Below are 24419 nucleotides of genomic sequence, written 5' to 3' on the forward strand. Positions count from 1 at the left end.
AGGTCTGCACCTGTGGTAAAGTGAGTATGCTTTACCATAATCCCAGTGGAATTTCAGGTTCGTGACACCTCCCAGGACCCTGCAGGGGTCTTATTTTTTCACCCTTTATGGACTTCTGCATGTTCTCCCAAAAGAATCCTGGGCCCTGACATTTGGCAGAATTTCACCACTGTGAAGGTGGCATGCAGAATGGCATCTCCTGGCACATTGCTTTTTGAAATGAGTGGACTGATCCTCTGCAAAATGCAGCTGAGCAGCTCCATACCAACTGAGGCATCTGTCTCCCACTTTCCTGCTGGCTGGGCTGCGTGCTTCGCCTTCCTGAAAACAGCAGAGCCCCATTTTGCTCGAAGAGCTGACCAAGACTTCTGAATGTGAACCATCAAAGAAGGCATTTTGCATCTTGCCTTCAGGTGGTTTAGTCTCTCACTGAATCTGTCCTTGCTCACTGTGGTAGAATGCCAAATGCTGCTGTTTAATTCACACTGAACAGCATTGTAGTGCACTGAATGGTGTGGAACTATTTATAAAATTAGGAGCAAATCTCTGAGTTGAGTTTCAAAATCTGACTTGATTCAGGTTTCACAAGTCTGACTTTCAGACTTGTTGTCTGAAACAGTTTTAATGAGAAACTGGAAAACAGGCATCTTGCAGACCACTAGCTTTTTAACACAGCCACCCACCCACTCCAAAATGTTTCTGCTGGAAAATTTACAGCCAGTTCTAATTTGACTTAAAATACTCTGCTGCTGCTCACTATTCACAGACAAGCTTTGACTCTGAATGACCCTTTTTCCTTCATGAAATGATTGGATTATTATTTTTTTTCCCCAACTAACTGTAGCGACTATCACTCAGGGTAGTTCAGCTTCTCCAGATACTTTAAATGAAGTAAAACATAAGTTTAGTGACAGTGATAATTAACCTACTAATAATATAAGGAACTGGGAAACAGTTTGCAATGTGTTAAAGTCATGGATGTTTCCTGGGTATATCCACTTCCTATTTTGAGGAAATTAGACATCAGAAATAGCAGTTAAGGAGAGATCTGTAGGAGAGAGTTAAGCAAGCAATCACCAGTTGAAATAAAGTGTGGTGGGAATAAACTTCGTTCACTGAACCTGCGTGATACAGAATGGATTTATTTTTTTTTACCTGTGTTCAGGGCTAAAAAGAGAAGCAAGACATTCTGCTTTCTTCCCTCCTGCTGTTGCTGTAAACACTCACTTCCAGTCACCTCTCCCTAAAACACTTTTGAGTTTTCAGACATTATCTTACACGTCATCTCTCTGTTACATGCTGCCTTCCCCACTGAGAAACTATTACAGCAAAGGCTGCCCACTGTGATGAATGTTGGCCACCCCAGGGCAATGACATCCTTCCTGACTTCACTTCTGGGCTGCTGACTGTGCCTTCCAGGAGACTTATGTGAAAGATCTTAATAATAAATTGATTCTCAATTTTGCTACTTATTCTTAGGTAGTGGAATAAATGTAAAAAACTCAAATGAAGGATAAGTGTTGCTTTTTACTCTTGTGTACAAAGTAACAACTAATACAATTCATTTTGCCTACAGACAAGAAAGAACTGTTTGCAAATTAGGACGAGCAGAGGAAAAATGTTTATGTGTTCTTACCTCCACGGGTTGGTGATTTTTCCTGTAGCTTAAAAAACAAGATGCTTTTAGCATCTAAACTGTACATGGTAGCTTCAAGGCGCTCATAAATTGAAGCTGCTCAAGAGTTCTTATTGATCAGACTTTGATTTCCTGTCACAGGCAAAATGAACCCCAGGATGCTGTATTTAGCTTCTAGGAATACTCTTTCCATATCTGTTGGTAATTGCTGCAGCAATGTTAGCATTTCTTGATAAGTTTGGAATTTTTAAGTATTTCTAAAGGTGTGTTTGTTTCTGTTTTAGTTGGTACTCGGTTCTGGTTTTTGATTTTTATTCATCTTTTATTTATTTGTTGCTTTGGCTTTTGTTTTTCCTGGTTTCTTAAACTTAGTGACACAATCCACAGCATCACTATGTTTCTGATGGTAAATATTTGGAAAAATTCACTTTGTGTTGGCTTGGACCTTAAATGCTCTCTTGCACTTTTGATGAAAAGGTTTTCTGTACTGTGTAGATTTGCTGATGTTTGGTACCAACAGCTGCCAAAGCGTACCTTTATCTCTTGTATTGTGCCTCAGAAGAAGACCAATTTCCTTCTCTGATTTTGGCTGGTAAAGTAGCCAAACTCAAAGCTAATTCCTCATTTTTATTTATTTATTTATTTATTTATTTATGTTTTTATTATTATTTTTTTTTTACATGAATAATTAAGAGAAATTAATAGAATCATAGAATGGCTTGGGTAGGGCAGAGCTGCCACCCACCAGCTCAGGCTACAAGGCCCCTGGCCTTGAACGATTCTAGGGATGGGGCATTCACCGTTCTTCTCCGGGCAGCCTGTGCCAGTGCCTCACCACCCTCTGAGTGAAGAATGTTTTTCTAACATTCAAATTAAATCTTCCCTCTTTTAGTTTAAAGGCATTTCCCCTTGTCTTATTCCTATCAGACCATGCAACAAGTTGGTTTTCTGACCTTATAAGTTCCCTTATAAGTACTGAAAGGCCACAGTAAGATCTTCCTGGAGCTTTCTCTTCTCCAAGTTAAACAAGCCCAACTCCTTCAGCCTTTCTTCATAGGAGAGGTCCTCTAGCCCTCTGAGCATCCTCATGGCCTCCTCTGGACCCTCTACAACAGCTGTATGTCTTTCTTGAGCTGGTGTCCCCAGGGCTGGTTGCAGTACTCCAAATGGGGCCTCACGAGGGCAGAACAGAGAGGGACAATCACCTTCATTGTCCTGCTGCCACCCCTCTTTTGATGCAGCCCGGGATACAGTCTAGGCAAATGTAACATTTCTAAAGTGAAGAAGTTTAAATAAATTATGGACCTTAAAATTAAATTATAACTTCGTTTAGTGTCTTTGTATTGATCAGAACTTTTGTAGTTTTTGCTGTGGTGCTCTGACCTCTTTGGGGAATAGATGTGTCCACGTTGATCAATCAAGGACTCTTTGTTTAAGCAGGAGACAGGCTCAGGTATTTCTAATATGAAAATAATTTGCTTAATATGTTATTAATGAATGTTTTGATTTGAGAAGCCTTACAGGCTGTTGATTCCAACAGAATGTATGGTCTGAGAGGTATTAAAATAATACTCAGATTTAACTCATGGTGTCTAATTTTCTAATTCATTAATCACTAGAATCATTACTGACATTTCTTCTAACTTATTAGCACAAACTTTCACATTAGCAAATGTGTTCTCCCGTTCATTATTATTATTTTTTAACTATAGACAGTTTTTTTGGTAGCTTTCTTTGTTGACTGTGCTGGTAGGAAAACAGAAGTCCATTGGGCCAGGCTGAAGCAGTCACTGTTCTTGCTGTTGTGTGACTCAAATCCTGATTGGGAAGAAAATGCAGTGCAAATGCTCAAAAATACGTAGAGAAAGGAACAGCGAGAAGTGAAATGCATCATCTGTTCCTTGTGATTACCACAGGGCTGCCAGAGAAAGGTGCGGTGTGCCAGTTACAACCCTTGGCAAACCCGCATCAACTCAGCACTGTACAGGGCCTTGCTTGTTGCTGTCTTTCTGGTCACAGGCACAGTGCTGTGGTAAAGGCTGAAGTTCTGACTATCTGGGTCTGACTCTTTTATAAGTAAATTGAAAGCAAGAACAAGTTTATGAAGAGATTAAAGAGAAGGAGCTGTGTCAAAGCTCCATCTTGCATTCTAGGTTATTTTCAGAGCTTACCTGAAGGTGTGAAGAGGCAGCAAAATAATTTCCATCTGTTATTCTGTAACTTGGTTTATTCCTATTAGCTCTTACCTTGAGGTCAGTGAAGGTACAAGAACATTGCAGTGGATCCTCTTATTCTGTAAGACAGTGAACATGATGATGGTGCTAAAGCCTGCTGCATTCAGACCACTTGTTCTAGCTTTAATGTTGAGGATCCTTCCAGCCCAAAGATGACTGACAGACTAGGTATTTTATATTTTTTAGTTGTTATTCAAACTTTAGATCGTATGAACTTGATGTTTGTCCTGAAGTACATGGGAAAGTGGCTGAAAAAATCACACAACACCTAGTAAATTATTTTTGAGAAGTGTGATATTGTTGGAAATTGCTGGATTTCCAGAATTTACAAAAATACATGACAAAGAGTGATTGTCTGTGTAAATGTTATGGGGAAGAAGAAATCTGAGAGAGAAACGAACAGCAAGATGAATGTTAGCCACTGATGTAGACTGTTGAGGAAGATAAAAGGGATTATTAAACTAGAATATAGAGCCAAGTTTACCTCATGAAAAATAATAAATACTTCCTATTTTGCTTTGTTCTGCACAGAATACTGTCTTTGTTTTGGGGCATCTATGTCTTAATACAGGAGGAAAGAAAATCTGAAGTCAGGAAAACACAGCCTTTAGGACAAATCAGATTCTAAGGTGCTGCTTAGCCTAGAAGAGAAACAGGTGACTCATAAACAGTGCTCCAGTATGTGAGAACACTATTCTGAGAAATGGGGTAAAAAACTATTCTCTGTATTTACTGGTGAAGTAATAGCAATGGGCTTTACTTGTTGCAGATAATATTATTGTCAGGGAAAGGATTTCAGACATTTAGGATTACATGACAATGTTTCAGGCAGTACAACCTCCCACTTTCGAGTGTTTAAGAATAGGTCTGTCAAACGGCCATGATGTTGAGCACAACTTCTGTGGAAGTTGTTACTTCTGAAGTAGTCCTCTATTAATCCTTGATTTGATGGATCTCCTAAGAATTGTTTCTTCTGTGCAAGTGGAGATCATTTTGTAACTTGTAACAGCTTACCATGAATCCTGTTCTGCTTGCAAAGCTAATCAGTCTCTTGGTCTTTAGAAATGGAAGGTCATGGTATGACTTCAGAATGGGAACTGTGGGAGGGAAATTAATGAAGAATCATCTTGAGGGGCCACAGCCGTGTATGGGCCTTGTCTGTTATGATAAATCCTCCTCGGCCTTGGCTGTGCCTGGTAGGATAAATTCTGTTTATGGTATTTTGAAATCTTATGCCAAGAAGTGAAATAAGTTATTTACAGAAATTGAACTGCGACCTTTGACTTAAGGACTAGTAAAGGCTTCCTTTACAGATCTTACACAAAAGATTTTAGAATGACAGAGCCTATAGTCTGCAGTGCTCTTAGATCAGATTCCACCTGAGAACTTTACTGTGCAGCCAGTTGTCATCTTCAAAAGGAGCAGAGCTGGAAAACACAGCAACACCTAATGCTAATATGTATAAATGGTGAAAGGAGAACAAGGGACTGTAGATATTATATCTTTCCATTTTTGTATTTCTGGCTTTAAAAAATTGAGGTAGAAAACCTTAATGCAATCAAATGAATGGCAGTGGGATAACCAAGATGGTTGTGAATGAAAGGGGTTTATTTGTGCTGATAATATAGGAATGAATAGATAGACATATCAGCTGGTGGGGTGAGACAGTAAATGAACTGTCTGAGAAGAAGCAATGATAACACACTCAGGAAAATCTGTGTTATTATGTCTTGGGTTGCATTCTTCTACATACTAATGACTACGCATAAATAGCCTTCGCATTGTACTGAATAAACATCATTCTTTTCATTTTCTTTCACTTGAATATCACAGAATAAATAAAGTGAAAGTGCTCGAGTGATAGTTTAGTTATACATTCTTGTATTAAAACCACTATTTTATGTCCTTCTGCAGTCAAGTAACATCTTTTCTTTAAATTATTAATTTCATTATCAACTTTATCAACATTATCAACTTTCATTATCAATGAAACTTCAGTTTAAATGCAAGTCAGTATTGTAGCATTAGTTTAAAAGTTGAAGTATGAAAAGCAGGATCTACATATTTTAAAGTTAAATCTACTGTTGCTATTTTCTGCAGCGTCTTCGATAAGGTAGAAAAGAATGGATCTCTTTTCTTACTGTGGTTGCTGTTAAACTCATGTGCTTGACGTATTCTTCTCTGTCTGCCCAGGTTGCTCCTTTAGAATTAATCTGGCTAACTGCAGCCAAAGGTCACCATCATCCTCCAAAAGCTGCTGTTTTTGTTTGAGCTGGTTAGAGACTTGGGTCTGTATAATCCTGTTTCCTGGCAATAGTTGATCACATTTAGCTGACATCAGTTTATTCTGAGGCAAAAAAGTTTTTCTCTCTCAGTGCATGTGAAGTACCTGTGCCTTCCACAGTGGTGAAAAAGAGTATGGGAAAGATAACCCTTGCTTTGGTCCCAGGAATTGTTTCATCTCTTCATCTCTCTCTCTCCTGCCTGTAGAGTGATGTACAATTCTTGTAGTTCTCTGCTGCTGTAAATTATATAACTAACAATGTTACGTTTTGTTTTCAACATCAGCAGAAGATACATAGAAATCTGGTAGCGTCTCAGATGGTGTAATCAGACAGGGGTAGGAGTGCTTTCTAAACTCTTGCTGCTATCAAGTGTGAAACAAATAGTCTAAGAGATTGCTTCCTTTCTGTGCAGATTAAAACCTGCAGTCAGAATGCCCTTCAGGACTAATGTTACATAAAGTACAAACATTCCTTAAAGATTTTAAATGGTCTTTCATTATCATTTCAGAAGCTATGACCTGGATGTTTGGCTTTTAAGTCTCCTTAAGAAACTTATTCCAGAGTTCACAGCTGCTCTGCTTGTGTCACTGCAACCTTTGCTGTGAAATCATCTGGGTTATTAAAGAACTCTAAAGTAAATACTGTTTTTTAAAGTGTTTGGAGGGACAGGTCTTGGTCTAAATCATTTAATCTCCCTGGTAGCGCAATGCTATATTCTGTTGTATTTGTGCAACTAATGAGACTGCAAACTGAGGGACAGGAATTAAAAAGCACGATGGGCATGAAGTGAGTAAGCCCTTGCTCGGCTCTAGAGCTGATTTGCTATCAATCTGTACCTGAACCCAGCAGCCTGCCTGCAGGTGTTAGTTTCTTAAGCTTTAAGGAACATTGAGTGCATGATCTTCCACGTCTATCTGAGATATTCTTGACGTTTCTGCAGAGGGCGGGGGTGGATGAGTAGTACCATGGTCATGTCTCATAGCAGGTGAAAATGAGCCATTGCTTCTAGCATTCATGTCTCAGCAGATTAAGTTTAATCCTTAATGCTCACTGACTTCAGATGAGCTTTTAGAAAGTGCTTTGCAGTTGTTTATAATTGATTAAAAAAGCAAACAAACAAAATAACTTTTACAGGCTTTAAAACTCTTTGTAAATAAAGAAAAAAACATAGAATCATAGAATCCCTAGAGTTGGAAGGGACTTTTAAAGATCATCTACTCCAAGTCCCCTGCAATGAACAGCGACTTCCACAGCTAGATCAGGTTGCCCAGGGCCTGATCCAGCCTCGCCTTGAATATCTCCGGGGATGAGACATCCACATCTTCCCTGGGCAACTTATTCCAGAGCCTCACTGCTCTCTGAGTAAAAAATTTCCTCCTAATATCTAACTTAAATCTCCCTTATAGTGTAATGAATAATATTTAATGATTAAATAATGAAATTATTGGTTAATGATTATATAATAATGATTGAGGATTAAATAATGAAATCCTGATCAGTCCAGTTCCTCTCTGTCAATCTTTTCACTGTGCGTGCTGTTTTCTGTTCATAGGCACGTTCACTTTTAATTAATAATAAATAATTGATAATCCAGCAGTTGTGCCTAGAGAAGGAGAGACAGTCATGGCTTTACTCCCACAGATTTCCGAGGATCTTAGATTTTAAGATGATCTAGATGATAAAGAGGAATGTCCCATAATCCTGAAATCATAGGAGAGGAAGCTGTGTGTACTGCCTTCAAGGTGAACAAGGGCAAAATACCTGGGAGAAATGTTTGCTTGTTTTTATCTGCCTTATTTAAAAATCAATACATTTCTTTCACATGCTCACAGACATCATACTAAGAATTTTTATTTTCCTCCTACAAGAGTAGTGAGGATTTGCCTTGACTTACCTGCAGGCAGAGGTGGGGAATGAGCACACAGACATCTCTGCGTTGTATAGACATAAACTGCATATAGCTACGAAATGAAAAAGATGGATATAAGGTATTAGACAATGTAGGAAAGGAATAGAAAGAAAACAAGTAGAAATGAAGTGTTTTTAAGGTGTTGGTGATCGTGTTGTTATTTTAAAGAATGAAAGATGGGGATTTGAGAACAAAGGATGAAAGAAAAATTATCTGATGAGGTCAACTGAGCCATTACTGAGAAGCAGACTAAACTGGTAATTGTTTTTTGTTGTCTTTGTCTTAAGACCAGAAATATTTAACTTCATTTTGGAAGAGGAAAACGTCTGTCGTGTGTACTGTATGAATCAAGTGAAAACCATACAGCAGTCATACTTTAATTAATTTGTGAAGAAAACTGGAAATGTAATCCCGTTAATTTAATCTTCTTACTAATGTAATCTTTACAGACAATAGTATTAGATCTTTGGCAACTATATGATTGCTGTAGCAGACTCTTGACAGATGAAATAATCAGCAGTCAAATATATGCAGTTGATTTGTATAAATCTAAAATACATTCTCTTCAGATATCCGAAGAAACGCGTTAGTTAAAAAAAATACAACAATAAAACTACCAGAATTAATACTTCTGAATGATCATGATGTTGGCTGCTCTTGTGATATGCAGTAGGCAAAATCAGTTCTTAAACTCTTCATACTGAACTGATCTTTCTTCATTAACAGAAGGCAGTTGGGTTTATTCTGTAACGTGAAAATTGCTGTTGAAGATTTTATTTACATTTTATGTAAATTAGTCTTTACATTAGAACTGTGTTTTGTTTGTGTCCATTTGAAATAGGACTGCATTTTATTGGGTCATTTATTTTCATTTGTCATTTAGTTGCATAAGGAGACACTAAGGAGCCAACACTAGAAGCTGCCAAATGGAAACTTTAATTGTTTGAATGTTAGGGCATGTTTTCGTTAAGTACACAAAGCAACAAATAAATGAAACCAAAGAAGCCACAATGTATAGCGAATTCATGCCTTTCATGTTTGGTAAAGGTTTGATGAAATTATTTCTTGTCATTTTGAAATGATTGGTTGCGCAGTAAAGGCTGAGTAAGTGATCTGAGACAGTTTCATAGACCTTAAGGCCAGAAGTAATGAATCTCTCTCTTTGTGTCCACAGACAACTACATTTCTTCTGGGTAACCCAGTACGTTCCCAGTGTCTTTTACTAGATATAGCTTCTGTTTTTTGAAGGATAGCTTTTGGGAAGGTGTCATGGTCCTACATAAGTATCCTATTATACTGCAAATAGCTACTTGCTGTTAAAGACATTTCTCACATTGCTTTGTTCCTTGGTGCTTAGACTCTTAGATTAAAATAGTTTCCTGAGTGTCAGAGGGCACGCATTTGCTGGAGGTGGTTGCTTTCGAGACAGAGCACAGGGAAAAAACAACCACAAAAATGTTGTGCCAAGTATCTGTAGGTGATTTATTCTTTTTTTTCTGTACTTTTTTTGAAGTGACAGCAAAGAAATAACTTTTTATAAGGTTTGGCACTTAAGCTTATTGTACTCTGTGATGTGTTGAATACTAAGGATGCATAGTTCTGATCTCTGATGGCATTAGGTGGAATTACAAAAAAAGCTGCCTATGTATAGGAGTACAGTGTAGTAAAATAAATGCTTTAGTGGGGAATTTATCTGAGGACAGGAAATTTATTGGTTTAGACTGTAATCTTTCAGATAGAGCCATCAGCACAGAGGCATTCAATTTGTTAAATATTGTATGGGCGCTTTGATACGGACACGCTTGCGAAGTGTTAGAGAGCCTTTGTTTCTTTTGCACTGTTGGTAACTTTATGTTTAGCTGAGGCAGTAGCTGTTGCACCATTTGAATTAATGTTTTATTTAATGTATTTGGTGATGGTAGCAGTCTTGCTTTCCAAATTGAAGATAATTGTGTGTCAAGGAACAGGAAGATGATGCTGCCATCAGTGTTTCTGCTGAGATAAGTGCTAACATGTCCAACACCTTGCTCTTCCAATCACCTTAAAGGGAGGATGCTTCAGCTACTCAGAGATTTTACACCTGTTGATTTTCTCTGAATTGCTTGTCCTGTTTTCTGAGAAACTTCAGTACCTTATGTCATCACTAACATTATTAGGTCCAAGAGGATCCAGAATGGAACCCTTCAGTTGAAGTTCTTATGAACCTAAACACAGTCCTACTTTCTAATGTAAGGTGCTTAATATATGATAAATACTTGTCAGTGGTGCCTTTTTTTTTTTTTTTTGTGTGTGGAAATATAAATGATCAGCCAATGACTGAATAAATGGGATAAAAATGTTCAGTTTCACTGAGGTTCTTAGGACTGTAAGTTACTATTGTTTTGCCAGATGGGACCTGGAGACTTCTAGATATTGACCTACATACTACTGAAAATTAAAGAATCTGAACTTTGCTTCTTGCAGAAGAGGAACCCCTGACTCAGATCTCCATAACACACTTACAGATTTAGGCTTTATGTTGTATGAGAAGCTATGTAAATGACTTGAATGTGTGCACTGTGGCAGATGATGAGCTGCAGTCCTTAATCTCAGCTGCATTCAATCTCTGAGTTGTATATCTCAAAGGCTAAATAGGATCCTCAGTAGGGAAGTGGAGTGTGATTTCTCAAGGCATGTAGGGAATGCACATGTCCCAAATCCATTGATTTTAAGTTGGATTTGGCTACTTGGATTTCTTAGAGGCTTTTAAAACTCCCAATCAAGACAGCTCCGGGAAGGAAAATGTTCTGTAGGCTGGTAATACTTCTGCCACTAGCCCAGCTGTGGGGCTGTGATTCTGGAACAAGAAAGCACAGAAGGGAAGAGGGAGCTTCCCTTCATCTCTTGCAGCTGTACAAGTGGAGGAGTCACACAAAGTAGAAACAAAACACAAAGCAAAAAAAGGCAGTGCTTTAGGAACTGTTGATAAATTGAGACAAAAATGTCACTGCCCTAATCTGTAATGAAATAGAGTGTTTTTAAAATACTGCTTTCTTGCATGGAAATAACAGGACATTTTACATGGTGTCATTTTATCGGGGGTGACAGAGAGATGTGAAGTCCCCCTTAAGCATCTTATGAATTTAGGACGGAGTTTGTAGCCAAAAATCCTCCTGTCAGTCGAGATCACGTAATCACAGCTCCTTTCTGATTAACAAAACCTTTGTATTTAGATTGCACAATTACATTAAAAAATCAGTGAGTGGGTACAGGACATGGGCAAGGCAGGAGGAGGGGATGTGATCTGTGTAAAGGAGCTCAAAGAAAAAAACAAAGAGGAAGGACACAGATGGTAGAAGCGGGGACAGGCTGCTTGGAAGAATATGAGATGTACAGAACAGTAGCAGTGCAGTCAGAATAGTCAGAGCTCAGCTGGAATTGAAACTGGCAAAGAAGGTTAAGGACAAGAAGAAAGGTTTCTGTAAGTACATCAGCAGCAGAAGGGAAGGCAAAGAGAGCACGGACGTGTAGCTTAGTGTGGCCATGTGGTGAAAAAGCTGTAGCACGTAGTGCTTTTTGTGCCTCAGATTTCACTGCTGAAGCTTGTCCTCAGGCCTCCCAGATGCCTTGGCCTTACAGTAGAGTCTGTGGGAGGGAAGCATTGTCTGCAGGGATACTGTGTATATCTGCAAGACAGAGCTGGGGACCTCAATTGGATGTTTGCAAGTCCATGGGACTAGATGGGATGTTGTCCAGCATGTTGGAGGAAGTGGGTGTCATTATTCAGTCCTGGTGAGGCCTCACCTTGAGTACTGTGCTCAGTTTTGGGCCCCTCACTACAAGAAAGACATCAAGGCCCTGGAGTGTGTCCAGAGAAGGACAGCAAAGCTGTGAGGGGTCTGGAGCATAAGTCTTATAAGGAGTGGCTGAGAGAGCTGGGATTGTCCAGTCTGGAGAAAAGGAGGCTCAGGGGTGACATTATTGCTGTCTACAACTGCCTGAGGGAAGGTTGTGGTGAGGTGGAGGTTGTCTTCTTCTCCTTTGTAACTTAGCAATAGGACTAGAGGGAATGGCCTCAAGTTGCTCCAGAAGAGATTCAGGGTAGAGGCTAGGAAATACTTCTCTGAGAGAGAGGTCAGGTGCTGGAACGATCTGCTCAGGAAGGTGTTGGAGTCAGCATCCCTAGGGCTGTTCATGAAACATTTGGATTTTGTGCTGGGGGACATGGTTTAGTGGGAAATATTGGTGGTAGGTGAATGGTTGGACTGGATGATCTTGGAGGTCTTTTCCAACCTTGGTGATTCTGTGATTATTGGTGTCTGGGAGAGGCTCTTGATGGCTGGAAAACAGCAGATGCTCAGCCAGTAACTGGTGTGGCCCCTCTGGGTTCAGTACTGAGACCAGAACTTTGTGTCTTCATTAATGACACCAGCAAAAGGACAGAGTGCAAATCAGCAGTTTTTGTGGCAGTGTGCTGGAGAGAACTACTGCTACTTGGGAACCTGACCAGATTGGAGAAATAGACTGGCAGGAACCTTGCACAATTCAGCACAAGCAAGTACAAGGTCTTGCCTATGGGATGGAATAACCCTCTGTAACAGGACAAGCTGTGAACTTGGGAAGCAGTGCTGCTGAAAGAGATCTAGGTGCCCTTGTGAACAGCGATTTGAGCACAAGCCAACAGGGTGCCCTGACAGCAAAGAAGGTCATCTGCATCCCTCAGCTGTGTGAGTAAGGGTGCAGCCAGAAGGTCAGGGAAATGATCCTTCCTCACTATCATGTTTACAAGATGGAATGTGCAGTACCGTAACCAGTCTTGGGCTCCCCAGTAATGGCAGGATGTCAGCATATGGAGACCAAACACAGTGACCAGGGGCTGTAGCTGGCATACAAGGTGAGGCTGGAGAGCTGATCATCTCAGCCTTAAGAAGAGATGGTGAGGAGAATACCTTAGTGCCATGAGCAAATACCTGAGTGGTGGATATAGAGAAGGTTGAGCCAGAATTTTCTTGAAGGTTCACAGTGATAGACTAAGAGGCAGTGAATGTGAAATTGAAGATTTTCATTACGTATTAGGAAAAATGTTTGTGCAATCTTGATGGTGAAGTACTGGAATTGATCATCCACTGAGGTGTTTGGGACTCAACTGGCGATATCCCTGAGCAGCCTGATCTGATTAGACCTGATTTAAGCTGAAGGCTGGGCTAGGCATTTTCTTCCAATGGAAATTGTTCTGTAACACTTTCATTTTTTAGTTAAAGGTTTTTTCAAATAAAAGGATTTCGTGAGGTCATTGGGTCTCAGTAGACCCACCTCAGGACATTTCTTATTCATATTAATGGTTTATTTCCGGAAAAATACTAATTTACTAAGGTAGTCATAGAACAAACTGAACACCAAAATGCAATTTAGATGTAAATTTCTCTGTCCGTGTTTAGACCAGCAATTCATGGTGACCTTGTTTACTTGCATTCAGGCACCTGAATTTCACTCAGTTAGATGAATTCTCCATTCAGAGGACAGAGACTTTTAGATGTTGCTCTTCCAAATATCAGTATACCCAAGTCTTGTGCTCAGGAACTGCCTTTAATCAGGCTTAAACCCCACCAGTAGGAGTTGTTCTTAGGTTTCTTAACCTTTATCTTTTTTTTTTTTTTTTTTGTTAACCTTTACATTGTATTTGTTTTGATAACCTATTTATATATTTCTTTAAAAATGACAGGTATTCTCTGAAGCTGCGCTGGGCAGTATTTACTAATGTAATTATTGTTCAGGATTTTAAAATCATGGTCCTGAGTTGCTTGGTCTAAAAATCTCTCTTTTTTTATCCAGGTCAACAGAAACAGCTTGTGCAGAGCAGTGAATTTATAAATGTGAATCAAGCTCTCCTTTGCATCATGTTTGGCACTAAGAGGTCAGTTCTCATCTTTGTAATGCTTTTAATCTCCAAAACAATACTATAGCTGATGTGACTCTATTCTCAAAATTTGCCTGTTCTATGTGAACCACTGTACAAAATACATGAGCTGGATATATTATTCTTTCTATTACTTTGATTGCTTTTGTACAGATCTGGTATACTTTAATTGGCAGGTATGTGGTATAAAAGCCACGTGGCAGACAAGCAAGCAGTATCCCCATGTCATTATGGGTACTGGCAAGACTGCCAAAGAAAACACAGTGCTTGTGCTGGAGGATATACCTCTGGTTCCCAGAAGCAGAACACCAGGACCACAAAGTACAGGTTTAAGATACATTATTTTCTGTCATTTTAGGGAATCTATGCTGAATACAAGATAACCCCCATCTGTCATTCTGCGTGATACAGTGTCATACCCCAAATGTCTCAAAAATCTGCATTTCTTCATATGCGCTCTCTGAGTGCTCCTTTTAAGCCCCAGGTGGTGCAGGTCTGCTCCTGTATCTGTGAGCAGACAGCATGGCCTTGCTTCCAGCTGCTGCACAAACTGTTGTGCAGTGCCATGCTGAGCCACCTTTCCAGGTATCAGCTTTTGTACCTGTGGGTCTTTCAGAAGGGTGTCCAATTTCTCCACAGAACAAAGATACTGTGGGCCATTCTTCCTCTGTGTGAACTCCATGATTTTTAATCTTGTTAGAAGGCTTTTAGGTTTTTTATATAAGCTTATTTGAATCTCTGCTAGTGAAGTACTTCAACACTTTTTCCCCTCTAACGTGACAGTCTAGTGAAGCCTATACCCTATGCAGTGGCAGAGTACCATTTACCTTATACCATCTACAGTTATAGAAGGGGTAAGCTATTTCTGTAATATGGTTGGAAAGAGGAGAGGCTGGCTTGCCTCTAAGAAGGAACGTGTATGAGGCAGCATATTCCGTGCCTGCAGGAATCAAGGGTGGCAAATAATAGCAAAGAGGAACTCGGTTTTCTGAACGATCAGCTTCCACAGCAGCATCAGTGTGTGCTGCAGCCCTACTGGAGTTAGAGTATTGCCAGGAGCTGCTGGGACCTCTCGTCCCTTATGCTTCTGTTAGATGTGGGCTCTGCTGTCCCACAAGGCAGCAAACTCAGCCTACTGCTTTGTGTCTGTTTGACTTCTGGTTCTGGACTCTATTAACTTGAATACGATATCCCAATAAAATATTTTTTTAGGGTAACCTCAGGAAAAGGAAGCTTGATCTTGTTTTGGAGTAAATACTGTGTATATTGCTTTGGCAGTGTGATGCGTTTAAGATAACTGTTGCTGAGGGTATATTAATAGAACCATAAACTTGCCATTTGAGGATTTCTACTTTAAATTGATTGGCGCTGCAGAGTATTAAAACTGAAGTTAACCAAAGACTTTATGCTAAGTGAAATAGATTATATTGTAGTTATTTTTGCCACTGTTTAACACCAACCTGTAAGAACTTCTGGGCTGATTTAATTTTTTTTTCCTCTCAGGATTGTCTCTATTCTCAGCATTATACATTATTATGGCATTATATATTTCACCGCAATGGCAAAAGGAAGAATTTGGTAGCCTTGAAATTTAATTATTTTTTTTCTCTCAGTTTGAATCCTGGTTACTGTGGAAATGAGAATTCCTCTCATGGAATAACATAGAAAATGTAAGATTACATTTGATGTCTTCAAATAAGAGTTTTTTATGAGGAAAGTTGCATATGGGGAACAGAAGTTCTCTGGGTGTCCACTATTCTGTGTTCTGCCATTTTTTGCTTTACACAGATGGGGGTGAAAGAGGCAGAGCAGATTTGCTTAGAAGTAGACTTCTATGTGCAAACTGGGAAAGTGCTTCCAGTATTCTTGAGACTGGTATCGTATTTTTATTAGGCAGTGATCAAATACTTGTCAAAAATTTTGTTCTCGGTACTGCAGTACTGTTTGACTTGATTTTTCCTAGATGGCTGCTAATTGCAAGTAGGAAAATCTTGTGTTATTCCTGATATAAAGTTTGTAAGCTCCTACAGAAAGGCTTCCCATAATTACTGAGAGTTTCTGGAAATCTTGGTTTGATATGTTAATGCTCTTCCTAAAAGGAAAGTGTATTTCCTTGGAAATGTCATTAGAAACAAAGCAATTTTTTCTGTGGGAAAAAATGATTGAAGATTTATTTTCTTCTGAAAAATGTTGGAATTAGTTCTAGCAGTACACTGCCAGTTACAATTGCTGCAAAACATTTAACAAAGTCACAGCACTCTGACACAAGGGCTGTATTATCTCTTGCCACCAGTCTGTTAAAAACTATCAGGTATATGCTGGCTCAGGTCCTTTCTTATTTTTACCTTTCTTATAATTTTACATACTACTTTATGTTTAGTTGATGGTCCTTGTTGACCTGGTTGAATAATGAGGTTAATAAAAGTAACTGTGTTATCAGAGCAACTTTGACAAAATTTATATGATGAAGGTATTTCTCAGCTGCTTCATAAGAAGCTGTTGCGAATGTGAACTGATGCTGCTAACAAAAAGTTGAATCCCTCTGGATTTCATTTTAATTTGAGTGCTGATCCCCAGCTTCTAAATGCAGAACTGCTGTGTTTTTCCTGTGTGGTCTTATATTCTGCTCTCATCTTTTTCTCTATTGTGTGTGTTTTTTTTTCTTCCCAATTAATTATATCTACAGTAGACACCAGTGTGGATATAGCAGAGGTCAATAAGTATACCAGTGAGTTTCTGATGTGATGTATTATTCATGTTGTGTACTCAGCTCAGTCTTGCAAGAGCAATTGCTGATACCACTGTCCTCCTGTGGAAAGGAAACATATGTAAGTGGTTCTAGGAAAGGGATTTTTATTTTGTAGGAATATACTTTATGTGTGGCAGAATTGGAATTTGCTCTGCAAAGAGGTAATAATCAGGCCCCACATTAGCACAGCCTTGGGATTTGCAGCAGACTCTAGCTGACTGCCTACTTAACTGGGTTTTCAGGGATGTTCTAACCTATGGTTATATATATTCTTCAGTTTTGAAGCTTTACATTGTAAAAGTCAATTAAATTATGTCCACGTCTGGAAAGTATTTCTCCTCCATGATATACTTGGATCACTTTTCCTTCTCTAGCTTAGATCATCATGCTTCAAAAGGTAGTTCGTGCTGAAATGTTCGGTCTCAAAATGAGTTTAGCTGACTGAAGGAAGCACTTGTGAGAACAGGTGAGAAGTATGAGAACCTTTGCTTAAGCACTCTACAGTTCCATTGCTGGAGCAGCATCCATTTTTCCTTTTTTTGAGGCACTTATTATATGGCCTGTACATTAATTGAGTTTGTGGTAAAAGGTACTACCATGGTACTGTGAAGTGCACAGGCTACCACTAATATCTCTGATTAATCAGAATTTAGCTGGCATATCCAAGTCAGATTGTCTCTTGCCATAACTGGCACCTCCTTCCTCCTGCACTGCTTTGAAGAACAAGAAAGGTTGTAGAGCGAAGAACAGAGAGGGAGCCCACGGAATCTGTTGTCCGCTCTTAGGCTGTCGAGGGCTAGTGTTACCAGGTTTAATTCAAGCTATTTTGGAGGAAAAATAGGGCAACTGAGGTGCTGGTGGCTAACACAGCTACTAGCTTCAGTTATGTGCAGGTGTAAGGTTTGGTGCTTTGAAATGGGCGGCTCAGTGCTGACAGGTTTGGCCTTTGGTCCTGGAGTTCCATAACACAAAAGCTGATCGTGGAAACAAATAGTTTTCTTTCCAAATCATATTCTATTCAGACATTCAGGAAGTCTTTCGATTTGTCCTGGGTCAGGCTGTATCAAAAGAAGTGTGGCTAGCAGGTTGAGGGAGGTGATTCTATCCTTCTGCTCTGCTCTTTTGAGATCCCATCTGGAGTACAGCTTTCATCTTGGGGGCATTTAGGACAAGAAAGACATGGACCTGTTAGAGCAGGTCAGAGGGGGACCACAAAGAGGCTAGAGCACCTCGCCTGTGAGGAAAGACAGAGAACCAGGGTTGTTGAAACTTGAGAAGAGAAAGCTCTGGGAAGGCCTTGTTGCAGTACAGATGGAGAGGGACTGTTTATCAGGGAGTTCAGTGATAGGACAAGGAGTAACAGCTTTAAACTGTAAAGGAAGTAGGTTTAGGTTAGATATAAGGAAGAAATTCTTTACTCGGAGGGCGGTGGGGCACTGTCATGGGCTGCCTGGGGAAGCTGTGTGTGCTCCATTCCTAGAGGTGTTCAAGGTCACGTTAGATGGAGCCCTAGGAACCTGTCTAGTGAAAGGTGACCTTGCCCATAGAATGGGGCTGGAACTGAATGATCTTTAAGATCCCTTTGAATCTTATTATGATTCAATGAAAACTAGTAAATTTTCTTAGACTAAGTCTTTCAGCAGCAATTTGAGTTCTGTGGTAAGTAGGAGGAAAACCCAAACTTTTTTCCACTGTCAACTTCTATTGTTATGATTAGGATATAGATGGTAACTGAGCTGGGAAAATAACGTGAGAGGGAGGATGGAGAGATTTGGAAAGAGATATCAGTCTTTTAGTCACTGTCAGTTGCTGACTCCATATTCTTCTATGTGGTTTTCTGGTTAGAAAGTCCAGGAATTTGTGTTTAATAGCTCTTGATGTGATAAGAGTGTATTCTTTTCAAGATAATAAAAATTAATTTCTTCTTTTTCCTTGGCTAATTATTCTGTCCTGTTCAAAGATGACCTCAAGCACATCTATGTTTACATGTGATTTCTAAATTTCTGTTCTTATTTATTTATTTATTTTTAATCAGCGTTAGCCCTTAACCATTCCTGTGTTAGTTCTGATACCTCTGCCAACTTCCACACCATGGCCAGTAGATGGCCAGTAAATGTTCACTACTAGACAGAGTGTGGGTCAAAGAGTATGTGTTAAACACTATCCTTTTCTATGGGTTTTTCAAGTGTACAGAAATAATAATCTGATTTGGCCTAAGTTCACATGATGCTCACTATGCCCTTTCTATTTAAGTGGAAGGGATTGTACGTGGATAAAGCTGTAACGTGCTTTGTCTCTTCTGCTCTATTATGGAATTAACTTTGTTACTGCCAAAATTTGTTATGGTAGTAGATTGCAAAATAATGTCTATTGACATGGACTCTCTTTAAGTTTATTACTGTTTCCCAAATACGAATGTCCAATGTTTTCCACTGTTTTATTGCTTTGAAACCTAGAGGCTCAATAGTTCAAAATGATAAGGCAGCTGTGAGACTTGGTTTCTAATTTAACTGGAGCAGACACAGTGTAGTATACAAATGTATGCAGGGCAACAGAATATGAGACATCCTATATTGACTTTGTTTTCAAGTTTTGGTTTTTTTTTTTTTTGTATATCTTACCATCACATCCATTCTGTGCTGTGTTTAATGAAAGCTCAGATTTATTAATAAATCACGTAAGATTTTGGATGGGGCAGCTCAAGACTTCAGTGCATATATTATCTCTCTGCTGCAGAATTAGTCCTTCCAACACAGAGCATGGCTGTCTCTTCTGTTAGCCCGCAGCTTGGCAGCATTTATTTTACCTGGGAGTAAACAAGACGGAGCAGAAATGGAACTGAGCACATCAATCCAATTATAAATGATTTCTTGCTCACATCAGGTAGCAGCAGGGGAAGACTTTTCTTCTTCACCTTCACTGTTCACACTAATGCACTGCCATCTGATTCCAGATTTAAGGGGCTGAACTGCATTTCCGGAAAACTTTGTATGGTTGTAATTCCAGAACTTAACTATAAACAGATTTATCTTTCAAATCTTTCATCTGCTTAGTTTTCCTATTTCAAATGGATTTATTATTTGCCATGCACTCCTTTTTCTGATCCCTTTGTAGCCAGTTCCCTGTTTTCTGTCTCTACCTTATCTGAGCTTCTGCTTTGCGTCCTCTGCCTCTTACATTTAGTTCACACACAGGGACTGATTTCACTAGAATTCTTAAACTCCTTGTGACTGAGTCCATCCAGGACTTGGGCCCCTGTAATGTAGTATGTGCCTTAAACATGCGCTTCTTGGAAACTTGTCTTTTGTTAGCTTCCTTGACTCTCATTTCTCTGAACAGAGTTTTGATTTTTCCTACTCCTCTGATAATCATGAAATGAAATCCCAAAGTAGCTATGTTTAACTAGTGAAGTATAAATATAACAAAAATTGCATGGTAGACTGAGCTCAGCCTGCAGCCAAACACCCACTCACTTTGCTTTCCCATTGTGAGGGGAGAAAAGGAAGGCCAGAGGAATCAAGGACTAACATAAAGATGGCTGCAGGTCTAGTGAAAGTGAGGACAAGTGAAAGAAAAGAAGGAATTCATTCTCTTCTTCCCACTGGCAGACTGGTGTTTGCCACTTTCTGAAAAGCATGGCCTCAGCATGCTTTAGAAGACAGATGTCATCAACACGAGTGTCACCCCTTCGTGCTCCTTTCCATCAGCTTTTTTTTGCTGAGCACCACGTCATACGGATATGCAGTGTCCCATGGAATATCCCCTTGGTCACTTTGGGACAAGTATCTTGGCCATTTGCTGGGGACGGCAGAGTGGGACAAGAAAGCCTGGACACTATGCAAGCACAGTTCAGCAATAGCCAAAGTGTTGATAACCCAACTTTTTGTTAATGGGTTATCAACACTTTTTTAATCACAAATCAAAACACGGAACAGGATGGGCTGCTGTGAAGAAAACTAACTTCATCCATCCAGACCCAGTACAAGGTAAAAACCCCAGTCAGTGTTCATACCCTGTAACTTAAACTACAATAAAATGGCTGCATATGTAACAACGTGTAGAAAATACATCAGTTCAAGGCTTTGCCTTTCTATATTTATGAATAAAATAACAAAAAAAAGCTATTTTGAGCAGCTTTAAAAACATTCCTGTGTCCTTAATTATAAAACGTCTGTGAATGCAGGGACATGATCTGTGTTTTTACAAATGAAAATACAAAAGAAGTCTTTTTAAATTAATCTTGAGTTGTTAACATTTTCTCAGGGAAGTTTTAACAGAAGCCTGTCTTACCATAGGACTCTGCTGAGCCATGTCTGGAGCCTTTCAAAGGCATTTACATGATTTAGCCAACCAATCTCCCATGTATCTTTTTGTCAAAGTAAATCATCTTCCTTTCTACATCAACTTTATTCAGTAGCTGTAGTACTGAGAATTATTTAATTCTTCTGTTGAATCTCTTTGATGTATATTGGAGTTTTTGTGAGAGTGTCTGATTATTGCCTGCTGATTCCATAATTGTAGGATTACGTTTGAACTGCAGTTATAACATTAATATTACAAGTTTCTTCTTCAAAAGTGGCTGACACTTGAAATTGGAAATGAACCTAAAATCTCAGTAACTCTTTGCTTTTTTTTCAATTTGAATACTAACATGATTATTTACTTCTCAAGCCATTAATTTCCATTGATTTTTGATTAATTTCCATTATTTTTTTTATGAAGGCTGCAGAATCCTTTCTTGCTGTGATTCTGTATTTGTTACGCTTTAGAAGATTTAGGAGGCAAAAAGATTCTGAGCAAGACTTAAGACTCGTTGTGTATATGGCTGGGCACTTCAATGTACAGAGATGAGTTGCCCATTGTACCTCTGTTCATTATAACTCTGCCAAAGAGCCAAACCTCTGCATTGCTGCAGTCAGAATGGAATCCTGTTGTTCCTCTAGAAGTCAGGACTTCACCTGAATTTTCTAAAAAAAGCTTTGCCAAGAGCACGTGTGTAGAACTAACTCTGAGATAATCTGTACATGAAACAACCACAGTGAAAGAGGTACTCGTGCCGCAGTTCAGCCACTTCTTGCACAGGAAAGCGAGAAAATATTTCTCACATACAGATGGATTTTTTTCTCGTGCTCAGATTTTGTGCTGAACTTTGGCCTCAGAGCCTTGCAGATATCTCCACTTGTTGTTCTCTTCCCAGTCTTAGTAGAACTGATCCTGGCTGTAAAAATAACTTTGTAGGATTTTGCTTATTTTCAAGAAAAGAAATCTGTAGTGTAGAGGATTATCAGTACATGTAAAAGCTAGTCTTAATTTAAAACTGCTCTAGTTTAATTGTGAAAGGTACCTGTATGAAAATCAATACCTAAGAGAGGTAAGGGCCATCATCTAGCCCTGTTTTTCCTGTAGGATCACGTTGGTGATCAAAAATACACTTTCTCTCTCCTGTTGTTTGCCAGATATCTTCCTGAAGCCTTCCATTAGTCTTTCAAAGCAGAGCTGGTACCACAGAATGAGAGCTATTGTCATGTCTTAGGGACTTTCAAAAATGCTTCTGGCAATTACATGATGTTTTAGTTGTTTCTCTTTTTTTCAGATACTTTTTAAAATTCCTAAATCATAGTGCTGTATGACAGGCTTTTGCTTTTCTCATTGTATCTTTATTTGCTAACAAAAATCCAGACGTCCTGATAAAAACCAAACTCATTTCATAACGTGATACATCTGTGCCCTCCTCGTACATATAAAGCCTCAGGGTTACATTTTCAAAGTGGCGAATAGTAGATATCCTCACAAATCCTTTTGTCTGCTAATGGGATTTGTTCTTGCTGCTCCCTGACACCTTTTTAAATGATCGTATTACTGATTTATTTTATTATAGTGTTCTGGAAGACACTTAGTAAAGTGTGTTCTGACCTTGCATTTGGCAATGTGGACAGGTCAGTGGGACCAGAACTAGCTAAAGGCTGTGTCTGCGCTGTATTGCTGCAGATAGTGGTCATAAATTGCTTGTTTTGCTGACATTTTAACGTAAATGAAGGAAGGCGTCAGCACTGCTGGCTTTCTGGCAGGAAGCCTGAGAGCATCTTGGTATGCCTTGCGTGTCTAGCTAATGCCACTTGGATGGAAAGTTTTAATTAAGTGCATGTCTGTGCATGCAAAGAAGAAATCAAAGGCACTACGGAAAAAGAAAGTGTATCTGCTCAAGACTCATTGAGGAGTAATTTGGTGAGAGCACTAAATGACTTTCAATTAATTGGAAAATATTTTCTTAAATATTGCCAGAAAGTACAAGAAAATCAACCTGAAGAGAAGGCTACAAAAGTAGTCTGTGTTTAAAATCCATTTGCTCCTTTCTTGTTGGAAGATGTCATGGTAATACAAGTCAGGAGTAGAGGTTGTGAAACTAATCTGATATGCTGGATTTCATTAAGATCCATAATTGCAATTATCAGAGGAACACTGGAAGCTGGTTTATGTAAGGTCATTATTTTTCATTTGTCATTTCTGTAACAATTTCCAAGCTTAAAATATCCAAAAAATCATTGTTAATAGAGATACAATTTTTATAGCAAATATAATTAACAATATTAAAGTTCCAGCTGTTGAATTTGAACTGATTATGTGGGAATTTTGGCTCTGTTTTCTGGTCCTCATGCCTAGAGGGCAGAAAATTCACTCAGTTCCCTTCTGACTGTCTAGAGGGACAGCTTCTTCTGAAAGGAGCAGTGCTGAAGAGCAAGGATTATGCATTCACTGATAGATGATGCTGCATGATTAATTTTGGATAATGCTTGGTATGTGGCTCCTTGTTCTGCCTGCATTATAGCAAAACAAACCAGCCAACCCTGTACTCTCTGAGATGGCCAGACATGTAGAGGGCTTGTTATGTCATACTGTATTGCCTTATTCACAATTTTATTTTAATGAACTCATAATACAGCATGAATTCCACCCTTTTATGTAGAAAATATGCTTTATTATTCCCTTTGGTTTTCTTGCAGAGGAAGCAGAGAAAACTGCAGCAAACTCCGTGAGGGGTCAGGAATGACTGTGCATCTGTAGCTCTTCTCCTTATTTGATACCCATCATTAATGTAACTCAAAGATGCTCTCTGCAGTAAATAATAACAAGGAAAGAACAGCACCCACGACTTAAGCCTTATCAAAGTGTGTGATGGTGATTGGGTAGCTCCTTCTATTCATCTTTCTTTAAATACATGTCCTCTTGTGAAATGCTTTGTTGGATGGAACCTTTCCCACCCCCAAAGCCACATTTTGTTTGTTTGTGTCTTAACAATGATAAAGAGACAGAATTATGGGTATGATTACCTAATATCTTACTCTGTTCTTGCTGATGTTTATGACAAAGTGAATCAGAAAACGGGAATAGATAAGGCTGTATTCTTAGCTTGAATTATCAGGTGCCATTTCAAATGTCTACAGCAGATGGGGAGTCTCAGGAGAAGGGGAGAAATAAATGCAACAGGTGCATCACAAGACCAAAAGAGCTATTTGTGAGAATAGTTCCAAGAATTGAAGATTCCATCAAAAGGTTATTTACCTTTGGGCGGAGAATTGCATTTTACCTAACTTTTTCTAATCTCAGAGATGAGGAGTGGTTTGGCATTTATTATCAGGAACTGGTTAGAATGGTCTTCTCTCACTGGGTATTACAGAGCAATGCCTCTACTGGTCAGGATGAAGAAAGGCA

At 39.1% G+C, this 24419-nt stretch overlaps 1 protein-coding gene across 13 annotated transcripts in view; it reads left to right on the top strand.

Moving 5' to 3' along the window:
• The window catches only part of OXR1 (oxidation resistance 1), a 245380-nt gene that overhangs the window by 20612 nt on the left and 200349 nt on the right, over positions 1-24419 (top strand). For 12 of the 13 annotated variants that reach the window (XR_005857266.2, XR_005857267.2, XM_046928711.1 and 9 more), the window contains exon 2: positions 13876-13957. Coding sequence is in view for 5 of the 13 variants with exons in the window: in XM_040695420.2 (XP_040551354.1) it covers positions 13876-13957 (82 nt within the window). In the remaining 8 variants the exon portion in view is untranslated. Of the gene's footprint in view, positions 1-11451; positions 11525-13875; positions 13958-24419 lie in introns of those variants that run through there. The other variant, XM_046928853.1, reaches the window with a different exon arrangement.

Source organism: Gallus gallus, chromosome 2, assembly GCF_016699485.2.
Source record: "Gallus gallus isolate bGalGal1 chromosome 2, bGalGal1.mat.broiler.GRCg7b, whole genome shotgun sequence".
In the NCBI taxonomy this organism is placed as follows: Eukaryota; Metazoa; Chordata; class Aves; order Galliformes; family Phasianidae; genus Gallus; species Gallus gallus.